The 16,328-nt window shown below is 46.8% G+C and overlaps 1 protein-coding gene across 1 annotated transcript in view; it reads left to right on the top strand.

The window, feature by feature from the left end:
• The window catches only part of ASB18 (ankyrin repeat and SOCS box containing 18), an 81,880-nt gene that overhangs the window by 21,166 nt on the left and 44,386 nt on the right, over window positions 1-16,328 (top strand). Inside the window, exons 2-3 of the mRNA XM_004001771.6 lie at window positions 1,689-1,811; window positions 5,376-5,643. Of these exons, the coding sequence (XP_004001820.3) occupies window positions 1,689-1,811; window positions 5,376-5,643 (391 nt within the window). The remainder of the gene's footprint in view (window positions 1-1,688; window positions 1,812-5,375; window positions 5,644-16,328) is intronic.

Here is a 16,328-nt window from a genome sequence, read left to right on the forward strand (position 1 = left end):
GTTGGAAGAAGCTCCAGGCCTTCGGTCAGCCTGTGGAATGCATTTATGCCTAGAAGTCAGGTCTATGAGGAGGGTAAAATACATCTTTATTAAGTCATTGCCATAAGTTGCCATTTCTTTCTCCAGTGGGTCATCCCTACCCAGAGATCAAACCTATGTCTCCTACATTGTAGGTGGATTCTTTACCACAGAGCCATCAGGGAAGTCCCCTTATTAAATCACGAAAGTGAGTGTTAGTTGCTGATCATGTCCAACTCTGCCAGGCTCCTCTGTCCATGGGATTCTCCCGGCAAGAATACTGGCCTGGGTTGCCATGCCCTGCTCCAGGTGATCTTCCCGACCCAGGGATCAAACCCATGTCTTCTGTGACTCCTGCATTGCAGATGTATTCTTTACCGCTGAGCCATTCATCCCAAACTCCTAGTTTATTCCTAATTTATCCCTGTCCCTACTTTCACCTTTGGTAACCATAAGCTTGTTTTTTTACTTCTGTGAGTCTACTTCTTTTCTTATAAATAAGTCAATTTGTATCATTTTTTTGGATTCCACATATAAGTGATATCATGTTTCACTTTCTCTGTCCGACCCACTTCACTTAGTATAATAATGTCTAGTTCCATCCATGTTGCAGCAAATGGCATTCATTCTTTTTATGGCTAATATTCTTATTACACGCACGTGTGTGTGTGTGTGTGTGTGTGTGTGTACACACACATCTTCTTTACCCATTCATCTGTTAATGAACATTTAGGTTGCTCCACATCTCGGCTATTGTATGTAAATAGTGCTGCTATGAACACTGCAGTGTAGGTATCTTTTTTAATTAAGAGTTTTCATCTTTTCTGAATAAATGCCCAGGAGTGGAATTGCTGGGTCATACGGTAACTCCATTTTTAAATAAGCCCTGAACTAGTAGCCAGTAACTAGCAAGTTGCTAACAAAGAGCTGTTACCATTCATTAAAAAAAAAAATTGTGGCCTCTCTCATCTTCAGCAAGGGATGCACATTTGGGGATCAGTTCTCAACAGCTGGAAGAAACCAACAGGCCCCAGATGACGATGCCTTTGGGAATCCCTGGTCTGTCCTACTATGGGGCCTCGGCCCAGGACACTTGTGCAGAGCCTGGCCATTTGCAGTGTCCGTCTGGATCTCCCTGACACAGCCTCGGGGCCGACACAGCCCTCAGAACACACATCCGCTCACCACTGGCCACAGCAGCTAAGGAAGAGGAGGAAATGAAAGAAGCCATCCTACACAGCAGGAAAAAGAAGCCTGCCTGTTTCAGGCCGTCTGCCTGCGTGGTGTGCCGAGCTGTTTGGGAGACACACAGATGGGCCTGGCTCTAGAGTTCACACGTATACAATCGCAAGGGGGTGGCCGAGCTCTTTGGCGTCTCGGTGGTCACATGATGCTGGTCATACCGAGTGACGGTTATCACATCAGAGCCCACAGGAGTTATAAATACCCAACCCCGGCTGGCTGACAATTGAGTAATGACAATAGAAATAGCTCACACTCCAAAAGACCATCTTTCCCCTTCCTGGAGAGCTTTTCTGAGATCAGCATTGCGATGGACAGACGGCCAGAGCCAGCTAGAGGGAGACTTCAGATCTTTCAGAGGATGGAAAAGGAGCCTCAGGCGAGAGATGGGTCGCCGGTCCTCGAGTACCACGCTGCCTTGGCCACAGGAGACCTGGAGCATCTGAAGCCCCTCATGGACAAGTTCTTCCAGGATGCCAACGTGGTGTTTGAGATCAAGAAGGACGAGATGGTGTGGCAGGTGAAATCCCCAGCCACGTTTGGACTGTCAGGTACCTTTGCTCTTCCCGTCATTGTTAAGGAGCTACTAACACATGTCTGAACATATAGCTGCAGCGGGTAGACTGCTTACGGCAGTGCTGCATTTAACAAGCTCGAGCCAAAGACATTGACAAGCAAAACTCTGCGTGCACGATTTTTCAGACGTAGCTTTTAGGTGATCGGATAGGAGCGATCACATTGGAAAAGCCAAACAGTGGGTGAGGAGTGCCCGTGCAATGCTAGAAGTGGCCTCTTGTCTTTCAGAAGAGATCCGGTTTGGCTGTTGATCTGCCAGAGCCTGGATCTGGCAGCCAGGGGGTTGGGAGATAAAGCACACCCCTCCTGGAGCGGCCCCCGGCCGGCAGTGCTGCGCATTTCCTCTCTGAATCTTTGAACTCCAGGTCTCCAAGGCAGAAGCAGGCACAGAGCCAGCACTGGGCAGGGCGAACCCTCAGGAGACGCTCCTCCTGGATGCCAGGGCAGCCCGGGAAGAGGGAGGAGAGGGGAGAAACTGGAGGTCCTTAGGTCATATATGCCTGCATTCTTGTCGCTGGGACACTGTTGCTTCGTGCCAGGCAGGCAAACATGCTCCCAAGTAGAGAGAAGCCCCCTTGCCCCCATCTGGGATGGACGGACTAGCTGACCACCAGGCTGCAGTGCAGCTTCCTCGGCTGGAGCTCTGCACTGGGCACCCTTCCGCCCCTGCCTCCCGATGCTACGTTTACCGAGAGGGCTCACATGTTGGAATCGTGAGGATGCAAGGCTCTGTGATCAGCGGGCCAAGGGCCAGGGCTCTGTGCTCCTGACTCGTGAGCTCTGGCAGACCAAGAATGAGGAAGTGTGGTTTCCAGGGCACTGACACAGTCTGCCTACACCTCACACGGGGAGAAGGCAATAAACCCAGACCCTGCCAAAGGGCTAAGCAGCTCAGAGCAGCCAGCGAGGCGGCAGGGGCTGCGGGGAAGCAAGCACAGGTCATCTGGGCCGAAATCCCTCCCAACCAAAGGCACCGCAGCACCTTTCCGGGTCTCCTCTCCCTCACCTGTCCCAGATGGGGCGTGCATCTTCCTCCAAAGGGCTGTGGGACGATCCAATTAAGAATGCCAACTGCCTGAATGTCTGATTAATGTATTTTTTAATCACATGCCTCACAGCCCTGGACACACTCGCAACATGCTGAAATGATGTAATTTCAAATAGATATTAATGTCAGCTCGTGGTCTGAATGAAAGTTTCCTTCCTCTTTACCACCTTAATCTTTCCACCCCTAAGTGTGCTGTTTTTCTGTGACACAACTGTACGACAGGAAATCAGAGCACCCTGGCAGGGAAGGGATGTTGACTTATTACCGAGCAAAGGGCAGCCCTGAGCATTGGTGCTGGCCCGTGGCCTCAGCACGAGCTGGGAAGACAAGATGAATGCTGCTGGCCTCTGCGCTCTTTCAGCTCAGCCACCTGACCAGCTCCACGCTGGTCCAGTAGCAGAGACGATCCAACCCAGGCTGAGACAGGGGTCCCCATGCTTCCTGCAGCCAATTCAGCACCTCTTGAAGGGAGCAGTGGGGAAGGGAAGACACAGGTTCACGGTGGCCAGCCTCTGGGTGCCACACCCACGATGGAATGCTGGCCCCCTGGAGCTTGTGGTCCCAGGAAACCATTCCCACAGAGGATGATGCTAAGGGGTAGCTGAGATGGTAAAGAATCTGTCTGCAATGCAAAAGGCCCAAGTTCTATCCCTGGGTGGGGAAGATTCCCTGGAGAAGGAAATGGCAACCTGGAGAATCCCATGGACAGAGGAGCCTGGTGGGCTACAGTCCACGGGGTCCCAAAGAATCAGACATGACTGAGAGTCTAACACTTTCACCCACACACTTTTCACACACCACAGGGAGAGAAGCCTTCAGGGACTTGGAGATGGGGGCTGGCCCTAAGCCACGGCAGAGCTAAATGGCCCTCCACTGCCTCTTCCTATGAGTCCACGGGAAGACTTTGGCTTCTTGGCTGGGTGAACAGAGCTGCCGATGGTGGGTAAAGCTGAGCTGGGAACTTAGCATGCCCTAGAAAACGGAGTACCTGCTTCCTGGCCCCTCAGTATGTAAACTTCCTATCTAGGGGAAATGAGTAGAATCAAGGAGGAGGAGCTGGGTCCTACAAGAATGTATTCTCGCCTGGAGAATTCCATGGACAGAGGAGCCTGGCAGGCTACAGTCCATGGGGTTACAGAGAGTCAGATGCGAATGTAGGTCACTGTTATCATCAAGGGCCAGATCAATGCCTCCATTAAATCAGACCCAGTGAAGACAGGGGTCCATGTAGGACCACATCCCTGGGGCCTCCGGCCACCATCACCCACCACCAGGATGACAGGCCCCTCTTCTTCCAGCAGTGCACAACCTCCAGGCTGGGCCTTGGGGACCCGGGGTCAGGCTAGAACCCTGCACTACATTGAGGTAGGTAATTATGAGTGGTCTTTCAAAACTGCTCAGCATGGGTCCCATGAAGGAGGTGGCCTATGAAAAGGGTCTCCTCCACAGCTCATTACAGCCACGGTATCGATTCTTCCATCATTATCAGAAGGCATCCCTGCCATGTGAAATCCTGTCCCTTGAAGTGTATTCACCAGGGACAGCTCTCCCCATTTCCAGGAGCGCTCGTGGCCGCTAACAACCTTCCACGGGCCTTTTGAAAGCCCAAAGTTTTCAGAGAAGTGAAATGTATAGCTCCTGCTCCATTCATCCTTCAAGAAAGAGCAACCTTACACACACACAGACACACACACGCGTGCACACACAAAACCCTAAAAAGCGCAAAGAAACAAACCAGGATTGTGCTCAATGCAGACCACCACATCAAAGGGTGCTTCTGAAAACCGGCCACTTCCAAGACAACTAAACTTTCCGAGTCCTTTTCTTGAGCAGCCTTGCTGATGTGGGTCAGTTTGTTTTGTCTGTTGTCTTCTCCTCTTAATGATAAAGGGGATAAAATCAGGGACTCAAAAAGAGAGGGCTTGGATTCCAGAAAAATCCACAGCTCACTTTCCGCCCTGCAGCTGCCCTAATTCAGAGCCTGCAAAGTGTGAATTCCACCTTAAATGTTCCTGCTTGTTCAGCTTTTAACTCCTCACATCTTACCTGAGTCCCCAGTCCCCCTCACATTTGGCAAAACCCTCTTGCTTCTCAGTAACACCCCTCTGCCCAACACCGCCCCAATCCCTCGGCTCGGTTTCAGCCTCTCCTTTCTGTTGCTTCTCTCCCCCAGGTCTCCATCTCTGCCCTCTCCAGGTCGCTCTCTGTGCTTGCCGCCCTCTCTTTCCCCCCTCACACTGCCTTCCCTTGCTGTCTCTCTGCCCCTCTCTGTTAGGGTTCACCCCCGAGACCTCCCTCCATCCCTCGCCTGTGGCCCAGTCGGATCTCACTCCTTTCTCTGTCCCTAAGGCCCGAGCATCCTCGCGTAGCTCCCCACATGCCCACCTGGCCCCTCCTCCTAACAGATGGTTTCCCCCTATTTCAGTCATAACGGACACCGTCCCCCACGAACGGCCCCCTCTCACCTTCCTTCTCCCCACCCGCTCCCCAGGCCTCTGGACCCTGGAGTACAAGCGCGAGCTCACCACGCCCCTGTGCATCGCTGCGGCCCAGGGCCACACGGCCTGCGTGCGCCACCTGCTCGGCTGCGGCGCAGACCCCGACGCCAGCCCCGGCGGCCGCGGCGCCCTGCACGAGGCCTGCCTGGGGGGCCACACGGCCTGCGCCCGGCTGCTGCTGCAGCACCGCGCCGACCCCGACCTGCTCAGCGCCGAGGGGCTGGCGCCCCTGCACCTCTGCCGCACGGCCGCCTCTCTCGGGTAAGGACCCAGGGCCCCGAACCCGACCCTGACCCTGATCCCCGACCCCCGACACCCCCGCCCCCGCCCCCGCCCCCGCCCCCGCCCCGGTCCCCGGACGCCCTGCCCTGCACGGCCTAGATAAGGGCCCCAGGCCCCGCCCCCTGTTGGGCCCGCCCACGGGGCCCGTGGCCCCGCCCCCAGAGCCGGGCCCCGCGCCCCGACCCAGACCCCGACCCCGACCCGGACCCATGAAGCCCTGCCCTGCGCGGCCTCGCTAAGTGCCCCCAGGCCCCGCCCCGTAGGCCCCGCCCTCAGATCCGGCCCCGCCCACCGCCGTCCCGGACCCAAAGCCCGGAGCCCGCGGCCCTCGCCACGGTCCCCGCAGTCCGTCGCAGCCCCGCGGCGGCCACCAGGCCCGCTCTGCCCGCGCCCCCCGCCCAGCCTCGGGCCCCAGCCTGGCCCGCGCCGGTTTAATTAGTGCTTGATTGCGAGCGCGGGGGGGGGCGGCGCCACACGGAGGTAATGAGCCGGTGATCACCGGCCGCAGACGCCCGCGCTGGAGAATGCTAAAAGGCCACTGGCGGGGTTGGAGGCTGAAAAATTAGGGGTTTTAACGATAATTTTATGCAGAATAATTGTCACAGTGTGACATAAATGGTTAGCTCCTCGGGCGGGGCTTCGGAGCCCCACAAGCCAGTCGAGCTGTGCCCGCATATTCTAGCACCATCCCCACCCCAGGCCCAGGTGCCGGGGGTTCTAGAAGTTCCGCCGGTTCCGGGTCCAGCCCCGCTGCTGTCCTTGCGAAGGTCTGTCCACTTGGGGTCCAGTAGGTCCCGAGAGAGGCGGCGGGGGCCCCATGTCATCGCACGGGCCTTCTTTTCCCGGGTTCCCAGCTTGCCTTGTGTCCATCTTGACGTTTCTTTTAGTCGGAATGTTCTAGTCCCTGTTCTTCGGTTTCAGTTTTCATGGCCTTCTGTCTCTATGGTGAGGATTAAATAAAAGCATCACGTTAAGTGCAGGTAGGCACGACTGCTGGGCTCTCAGGGATCAAGACGGGGGCACCACCTACCAATGTCACCTGTGTTCAGAGCAGGGACTCAGGAAGCCACGTGGACCACCAGGAGGCTTGAACATGACTGAAGGAAGGTGACTGGAAACAATATAATATCTAAAAGCAGCATTACTGAGCTGTAATTGCATGTAGTAAGGTGCACATGCTTAAAGTATACAATCTGGTAAATTTGGACACAGGGATGCAGGTGAAACCATCCCTATAACCGAGATTGTGAACCCAGCCATCACCAGCAAAATATTCCCATGTCCCACTGGAACCTCTCCCTACCCCTTCTCCAGTTTCCCACTGACCTGTTTTTCTGTCACTGTAGCTTAGTCTTAATTTGCTAGAATTCAGTGTAAATGGAACGTAGTCTCTTTTGTCTGACATCTTTCATGCAAAAATATTACTTTCAGATTTTTTTCTTGAATCATTTATTTTTCATTTTTATATTGGAGTATAGTTTGATTCACAATGTTGGGTTAGTCTCAGGTGTACAGTGAAGTGATTCAGTTATACAAGAATCTTTCTGTGGTTCAGTCTAAGTTGTGTTGGACTCTTTGGGAACCAATGAGTAGGTAGATACATATATCTATTATTTTTCAAATTCTTTTCCCATTAAGGTTAGAGCAGAGTACCCTGTGCTGTACATTAGGTCCTTGTTGGTCTATTATAAATATAACTGTGTACATGTCAATCCCCATACTTTGCATATTTATCATACTGTTTTGTATATCCATAATTCACTCCTTTTCATTAGTGAATGGTATTCCTTGGTACAGAATAACGCAGTGTGTCTATCCACTCATATGTTAAAAGACGCTTGATCATTTCCGACCTGAGGCTATTCCAAGTAAAGCTGCTGTGAACATTCATGTACCAGCCTTTGTCTGAGTATATCGTTTCATTCCTCCTGGATAAATACCTAGGCATAGCTGTGTCACATGATGACAAGCTGCGTTCCAAGTTGGAACTACCGTTTTGCATTCCCACCAGTTATATATGATTGTTCCTGCTGCTTCCCATCCTCACTGACACTTGGTACAGTCACTCTTTAGCTGTTAGACATTCTATAGGGATTCAGAACTATTCCACTGCAGTTTTGATTTGCATCTCCCTAATAACAAGTGATGTTGGGCATCTTCTCATGTACTTATTTAGCCTACATTTATTTTCTTTGGTGAAGTGCTTGTTCAAATTTTGTGCCTTTTTAAAATACTGGGTTGTTGGGTTTTTTCTTAAATTTTGAGATTTCTTTATATATTCTGGGTAAAAGTCCCTCATCAGCTATGTGGTTAATAAATATTATCTTCCAGTCTCTGGGTTATAGTTTCTTCCCTTAAAAGTGTCCTTTGGAGAACAGAAGTTCTTACTTTTGGTGGAATCTAACTGGTGGCTCAGATGGTGAAGAATCTGCCTGCAATGCAAGAGACCCTGGTTCGCGCCCTGGGTTGGGAAGATCCCCTGGAGAAGGGAATGACAACCCACTCCAGTATTCTTGCCTGGAAAATTCCATAGACAGAGGAGCCTGGGGATTACAGTTACAGTCCATGGGATTGCAAAGAGTCAGCTACGACTGAGTGACTAACCCTGATCAATTTTTTTTTATTTTAGGAATCATGTTGGGTTATTTTCTCTAAAATAAAACAACTTTGCCCAACCATGGCCACAAACATTTCCTCCTATGTTTCCCTCTGAAACTTTTAATAACTTTATATGTTACATTTAAGTCTATGACTCATTTTGAGTTAATGTCTGAATATGGTGTGAGGTAGGAATTAAGGCTTTCTTTTTTTCTTTTTTGCTCTGCATGTGGTTCTGCAGTAGTTCCAGCACTATTTGTCAAGGAGCCTTTTCTTTCTCGGGTTTGCCTTGGCATGTCAGTTGAAAGTCAACTTAAGGACATACACTGCTGCTGCTGCTGCTAAGTCGCTTCAGTTGTGTCCGACTCTGTGCGACCCCATAGACGGCAGCCCACCAGGCTCCCCCGTCCCTGGGATTCTCCAGGCAAGAACACTGGAGCGAGTTGCCATTTCCTTCTCTAATGCATGAAAGTGAAAAGTGAAAGTGAAGTCACTCAGTCGTGTCTGATCCTTAGCGACCCCTTGGACTGCTGCCCACCAGGCTCCTCCGTCCATGGGAGTTTCCAGGCAAGAGTACTGGAGTGGGTTGCCATTTCCTTCTCCATAAGGACATATGTATGGGTTTATTTCTGGCTCTCTTGTCAAGTACACACAAGACAGGGCAAGGCCTGACTGATTCAATAAAGACCCAAGGAGCCACTCCTAGATTCAGACACTTTTAACACTTCCATACACAGTGAGAAGAAAAACAGCCAAAGGTTCCAGTTCTGCATGGTCCTTGCCCTACACACCACAAAGGACAACACCCATACAAAAGGAGATACATCATGGCAACGTGACTTGCAGGACACCCTGCTGTAGCCCACCTGAATCTAGGTGTCAGGTGAGCAGCTTTATAGTCCACAGCTCTGTTCTGAGCGTGGCAGGCAGGAAGTCCAAAGCCTCACCAGAACCCAGGAAGTGAGAAGAAACAGCTCAGGACAGCCTCCCAGGGGACACAGGGAGGCGAGTGGACAAGGGTCTTATAGCAGCCCCTTAACAAGTTCTGGAGGATCGCCGGGTGCTCTGCCAAGGCTTAGACCAGCAGTGGCTCAAACTTTTGTTTGTGTGGCCATTGTGCGTACATGCAAGGCCCCCAGAGCTCCATTGCAGAGCTGTTGCTCTGTGCCTCTGTCCTGTTATACCTTGCTCTATTGGTCTTTTTGGACACCAGTACCACCTTGTACTGAATGCTGTGGCTCTGTAAGAAATCTTGAAGTCAGGTCGCATAAATTCTCCAGCATCATTCAGAGTTGTTTTGGCTTTTCTAGCCTCTTCACATTTCCACATAAATTTTAAAATCAGTTTGTCAGTTTCTACAAAAAAAAAGAAGTGCTGTGTTTTGACTGGGGTTGATGTGAATCTATAGATCAATCTGGGGAGACTTGACATAAAAATATTGAATCTTTCAACCCAGGAACACAATAAATCTCTCCATTTATTTAGCTCCTAGTTTGTTTTAACTTCATTTGATAGTTTTTAGTGTACAATGCTTGCATACATTTTTCAGATTTATCCCTAAGTTTTTAATTTCTGGTGCTTTTGTAAGTGGTATTTTTATTTAAATTTCTGTGGTGGTAGCTACTATATAAATTGATAAGAATTTATTTTTGTGTATTAATTTGCAACCTGCAACCTTGCTAAGCTCAGTATTTGTTCTAGTTCAGTTCAGTTCAGTTCAGTTGCTCAGTCGTGTCGGACTCTTTGCGACCCCACAAATCGCAGCACGCCAGGCCTCCCTGTCCATTACCATCTCCCGGAGCTCACTCAGACTCACGTCCATCGAGTCAGTGATGCCATCCAGCCATCTCATCCTGGGTCGGCCGCTTCTCCTCCTGCCCCCAATCCCTCCCAGCATCAGAGTCTTTTCCAATGAGTCAACCCTTCGCATAAGGTGGCCAAAGGGTTGATCTCCTTCAGAATGGACTGGTTGGATCTTCTTGCAGTCCAAGGGACTCTCAAGAGTCTTCTCCAACACCACAGTTCAAAAGCATCAATTCTACGGTGCTCAGCCTTCTTCACAGTCCAACTCTCACATCCATACATGACCACAGGAAAAACCATAGCCTTGACTAGACGGACCTTAGTCGACAAAGTAATGTCTCTGCTTTTGAATATACTATCTAGGTTGGTTATAACTTTCCTTCCAAGGAGGAAGCATCTTTTAATTTCATGGCTGCAGTCGTAGCCCATCATGAATTCCAAAAGATTTCTGTGTAGACAATCGTGTCATCTTCAATAAACAGTTTTACTTCTTTTCCAATCTGGATGCCTTGTTCTTGCTCTATTGCACTAGACAGAACCTCCAGTGCTATGTTGAATAGAAGCAGTGAGAGAAGACAACTTTCCTTATTTCTAATCTTAGAGGACTTAAATCTTTCACTGTTGAGCATGATATTGTGTGTAGGTATTTTGTAGATAAGTTTTTTCAGATTGAGAGAATGCCCTTCTATCCCTGGTTTTCAGAGAGTTTTTTCTATGAATGGATGTTGGATTTTCTCAGATGCTTTCTCTGCATATATTGAGTTGTTCCCGAGGCTTCCCAGGTGGCACTAGTGGTAAAGAACCCCCCTGCCAATGCAGGAAATGTAAGAGACACGGGTTCAATCCCTGGGTTGAAAAGATCCCCTGGAGAAGGAAATGGCAACCCACTTCAGTATTCTTGCTGGGAAATCCCATGGACATAGGGTTGATCCTATGTGTGTATTTTCAGTCTGTTAATATAATTATTTACACTGGTTGATTTTCAGATGTTAAACCAACCTTGCATTCTTCAGACCACAATTTATAAATTCCTGGGTTGGATTTGCTGGAATTTTTAAAACATCTGCATCTATGTTTGTGAGAGGTATTGATCTGCAGTTTTTTCTTGTTATGTTTTTGTCTGGTTTTGATATCTGAGTTAACGCTGGCCTCAAAAATGAGCTGAGAGGTGTTTGCGTAAAATTATTTTTATTTCTTCCTTAAGTGTTTCGTAGAAATCATCAGTGAAGCTGTCTTGGCATGGAGTTTCATTTTTAAGCAGGTTTTCAGCTATGAATTCAATTTATTTAATGGCTATAGTGGCGTTTAGGTTCTTTCTTTCCTCAGTGAGCTTTGATAGCTTGTATCTTTCAAGAGATTTACCTCTTTCATCTAAGTTGTTAAATTTATTGTCATAAAGTTGTTTTCTATTATCCTTTTAATAGCTGCAGAATCTGTACAATCACCACTTTCACTCACAATAATGGAATTTGTGATCAGTCGATATTGGGTTTTACTGATTTTCTTTTTTGTTTTACTGTTTTATTTTCCACTGATTTCTGACAGATCTTCATTTCCTCTTTCCTTTGCTTACATTGAATTTCATTTGTTCTTGTCTTTCTGATTTGTAAGATGGCAGCTAATGTCTTTGATTTGATGGCTTTTTATTTTCTAATATGACTTCCCGGTGGCTCAGTTGATAAAGAATCTGTCTGTGATGCAAGAGACCTGGGTTCAATCCCTGGGTGGGGAACATCCCCTGGAGAAGGAAATGGCAGCCCACTCCAGTGTTCTTGCTGGGAAATCCCATGGGCAGAGGAGTCTGATGGGCCACAGTCCACAGTATTTCAGTGTTACACATGTACCCACTATGCACTAGTTTAGCTGAATCCCACATGTTTTAATAGGTTAACATTTCATTCTCAATCAGTTTAAAATATTTTCTGATTTGTCTTTTCATTTGTTTCTTTTGAGTTTTTTCTTTGAAAAATAGGCTATATAAAACTGACTTACTTTCCAAATATTTGGGTATTTTTCAGATATCTTTCCATTATTTATTTCTAATGTAATTCCACTATAGTTAGATAATTTACTTTGTATCACTTTGCTCCTTTTAAATTTACTGAGTCTATTTTTATGATCCAAAATATATTCTATCTTGGTAAAAACTTTCTGTGCATACCAGGAAAGAATGCATGTTCTACAGTTGTTGGGTGGCGTGTTCTATAAATGTCAATTAAGTCAAGTTGTCTATATCCTCCCATATCCTTCCTGATTTTCTGCCTACTTATTTTACATGTTCTTGAAAGAGGGGTGTTCAAATCTTTGACTGTAATCATGGATTTGTCTATTTCTCTTTGCAGTTGTATAATATTTCAAAGCTCTATTATTGGTTATCAGTACATAGATGTTTAGCATCAGCACGGCCTCTTGAATAACTGGCATCATTATTTAAAGAAATATTCTTTGCTCTAAAGTCTACTCTGTCTGATATTAAAATACCTAGTCTGACATTAATACATATTTCTTTTGACTGGTGTAAGCATAGTATCGGAGAAGGCAATGGCACCCCACTCCAGTACTCTTGCTTGGAAAATCCCATGGACGGAGGAGCCTGGAAGGCTGCAGTCCGTGGAGTCACTGAGGGTCGGACACGACTGAGCAACTTCACTTTCATGCAATGGAGAAGTAAATGGCAACCCACTCCAGTGTTCTTGCCTGGAGAATCCCAGGGACGGGGGAGCCTGGTGGGCTGCCGTCTATGGGGTCGCACAGAGTCGGACACGACTGAAGCGACTCAGCAGCAGCAGCAGCAGCAGCAGCAGCACGGTATACTCTTCCATCTGCAATAGCAATCTATTGCTGGGTAACAAATTACAACAAACTTGAGACTTACTACAGTACACATTTATTGTTTCACAGTTTCTATGGGTAGAGTTTGGGCATGGCTTCACTGAGCCCTCAGCTGCAGAATCTCTCACAAGACTGCAGTCAGGGTGCCAACAAGGCTTAGGGTCTCACTTGAAGGGTCAGCTAGGGAAGAATCTGCTACTGGATTCATCTAGGTATAGGCAGAATTCAGTTCTTTGGGACTATTGGACTGAGGGTCTCAGTTCCTGGCTGACTGTAGATTAAAGGTGGTGCTCAATTTGGGTCTTTACTTTTCAAATGGATCTCTTGTAGTCAGGGTATACCTGAGTCTTTTTTAATCCAATCTGAGAGTCTTTGCCTTTTAATTGAGTGTTTAGATCATTGAAGTTTAATAAGATTTTAATATGCTTATGTTCAAATCAAACAGCCTGTTATTTTTTCTATTCATTTCATCCATTCTTTGTTCCCTTTTCCTCTTTATCTACCTTCTTCTGAATCAAGTATTTTTCATGAGTCCACTTTATCTCCTTTTTTGATTTGTTACATATAACTTTTTGTTCCATTATTTTAGTAGTTGCTTTAGGGTTCATAGTCTACATCTTTATTTTATCACAGTCGGCCCTCAAGTAATGTTATACTATTTTATGTATAATATAAAAAAAAAAACATATGACTATTCTTCCATTTCTCTCCTCCTGACCTTTGCGCTATTGGTATCATATATTTTACTTCTGTATATAAGTCCCAGAGTACATTGTTAATATTTTTGTTCAAACAGTCAATTATCTTTTATTGAAGTAATGAGAAAAAAGTTTGTATGTTTACCCATGTAGTTCCCATTTTCGGCTCCTTTCATTCATTTGTATTGATTGAAAATTCCATCTGAGATCATCCTCCTCCTTCTTAGAGAACTTTCTTTAATATTTCTTGCAGTGAAGGTCTGCTAGAGATAAATCCTTTCAGTGTGTGTATGTTTGGGAAACTCTTTGTTTCATTTGAGTGTTTGCAAGGCACCTTTGTTGCGTAGGGAATTGTGGGTTGACAGGCTCCTTTTTTCTTTCAGTGTTTTAGACACAGGACTCCACTGTCTTCTAACTTACATTTATAATGGGAAGTCTTCTATCCATCTGTTCTTTGTTCTTTTGGATATAGTATCCTTTTTTTCTGGCTTTTATATATTCTCCTTATCACTGGCTTTAATCAACTTGATCATGACGTATTTTGATGTTGTTTTCTTCATCTTTCTTGTCCTTCAGAGTCATCAATTTCTTGAATCTGTAGGCTTATCAGTTCAGTTCAGTCGCTCAGTCATGTCCGACTCTTTGCAACCCCATGAATCGCAGCATGCCAGGCCTCCCTGTCCATCACCAACTCCCGGAGTTCACCCAGACTCACGTCCATTGAGTCCGTGATGCCATCCAGCCATCTCATCCTCGGTCGTCCCCTTCTCCTCCTGCCCCCAATCCCTCCCAGCATCAGAGTCTTTTCCAATGAGTCAACTCTTCGCATGAGGTGGCCAAAGTACTGGAGTTTCAGCTTCAGCATCATTCCCTCCAAAGAAATCCCAGGGCTGATCTCCTTCAGAATGGACTGGTTGGATCTCCTTGCAGTCCAAGGGACTCTCAAGAATCTTCTCCAACACTACACTTCAAAAGCATCAATTCTTTGGCGCTCAGCTTTCTTCACAGTCCAACTCTCACATCCATACATGACCAATGGGAAAACCATACCCTTGACTAGATGGACCTTTGTTGGCAAAGTAGTGTCTCTGCTCTTCAACATGCTGTCTAGGTTGGTCATAACTTTTCTTCCAAGCATCTTTTAATTAGGTGGCTGCAGTCACCATCTGCAATGATTTTGGAGCCCAAAAAAATAAAGTCTGACACTGTTTCCACTGTTTCCCCATCTATTTCCCATGAAGTGATGGGACCAGATGCCATGATCTTCGTTTTCTGAATGTTGAGCTTTAAGCCAACTTTTTCACTCTCCTCTTTCACTTTCATCAAGAGGCTCTTTAGTTCCTCTTCACTTTCTGCCATAAGGGTGGTGTCATCTCCATATCTGAGGTTATTGATATTTCTCCCGGCAATCTTGATTCCAGCTTGTGCTTCTTCCAGCCCAGCATTTCTCATGATGGACTCTGCATAGAAGTTAAATAAGCAGGGTGACAATATACAGCCTTGACGTACTCTTTTTCCTATTTGGAACCAGTCTGTTGTTCCATGTCCAGTTCTAACTGTTGCTTCCTGACCTGCATACAGATATCTCAAGAGGCAGGTCAGGTGGTCTGGTATTCCCATCTCTTGCAGAATTTTCCACAGTTGATTGTGATCCACACAGTCAAAGTCTTTGGCATAGTCAATAAAGCAGAAATAGATGTTTTTCTGGAACTCTCTTGCTTTTTCCATGATCCAGTGGATGTTGGCAATTTGATCTCTGGTTCCTCTGCCTTTTCTAAAACAAGCTTGAACATCTGGAAGTTCATGGTTCATGTATTGCTGAAGCCTGGCTTGGAGAATTTTGAGCATTACTTTACTAGCGTGAGAGATGAGTGCAATTATGTGGTAGTTTGAGCATTCTTTGGCATTGCCTTTCTTTGGGATTGGAATGAAAACTGACCTTTTCCAGTCCTGTGGCCACTGCTGAGTTTTCCAAATTTGCTGGCATATTGAGTGCAGCACTTTCACAGCATCATCTTTCAGGATTTGAAATAGCTCAACTGGAATTCCATCACCTCCACTAGCTTTGTTTGTAGTGATGCTCTCTAAGGCCCACTTGACTTCACATTCCAGGATGTCTGGCTCTAGGTGAATCACACCATCGTGATTATCTTGGTCTTGAAGATCTTTTTTGTACAGTTCTTCTGTGTATTCTTGCCACCTCTTCTTCATATCTTCTGCTTCTGTTAGGTCCATACCATTTCTGTCCTTTGTGGAGCCCATCTTTGCATGAAATGTTGCCTTGGTATCTCTAATTTTCTTGAAGAGATCTCTAGTCTTTCCCATTTATTGTTTTCCTCTATCTCTTTGCATTGATCACTGAGGAAGGCTTTCTTAACTCTCCTTGCTATTCTTTGGAACTCTGCATTCAGATGCTTATCATCTTTCCTTTTCTCCTTTGCTTTTCGCTTCTCTTCTTTTCACAGCTATTTGTAAGGCCTCTCCAGACAGCCATTTTGCTTTTTCGCATTTCTTTTCCATGGGGATGGTCTTGATCCCTGTCTCCTGTACAATGTCACAAACCTCCGTCCATAGTTCATCAGGCACTCTATCTATCAGATCTAGTCCCTTAAATCTATTTCTCACTTCCACTGTATAATCCTAAGGGATTTGATTTAGGTCATACCTGAATGGTCTAGTGGTCTTCCCTACTTTCTTCAATTTAAGTCTGAATTTGGCAATAAGGAGTTCATG

Source organism: Ovis aries, chromosome 1 (assembly GCF_016772045.2).
Source record: "Ovis aries strain OAR_USU_Benz2616 breed Rambouillet chromosome 1, ARS-UI_Ramb_v3.0, whole genome shotgun sequence".
Taxonomy (NCBI): domain Eukaryota; kingdom Metazoa; phylum Chordata; class Mammalia; order Artiodactyla; family Bovidae; genus Ovis; species Ovis aries.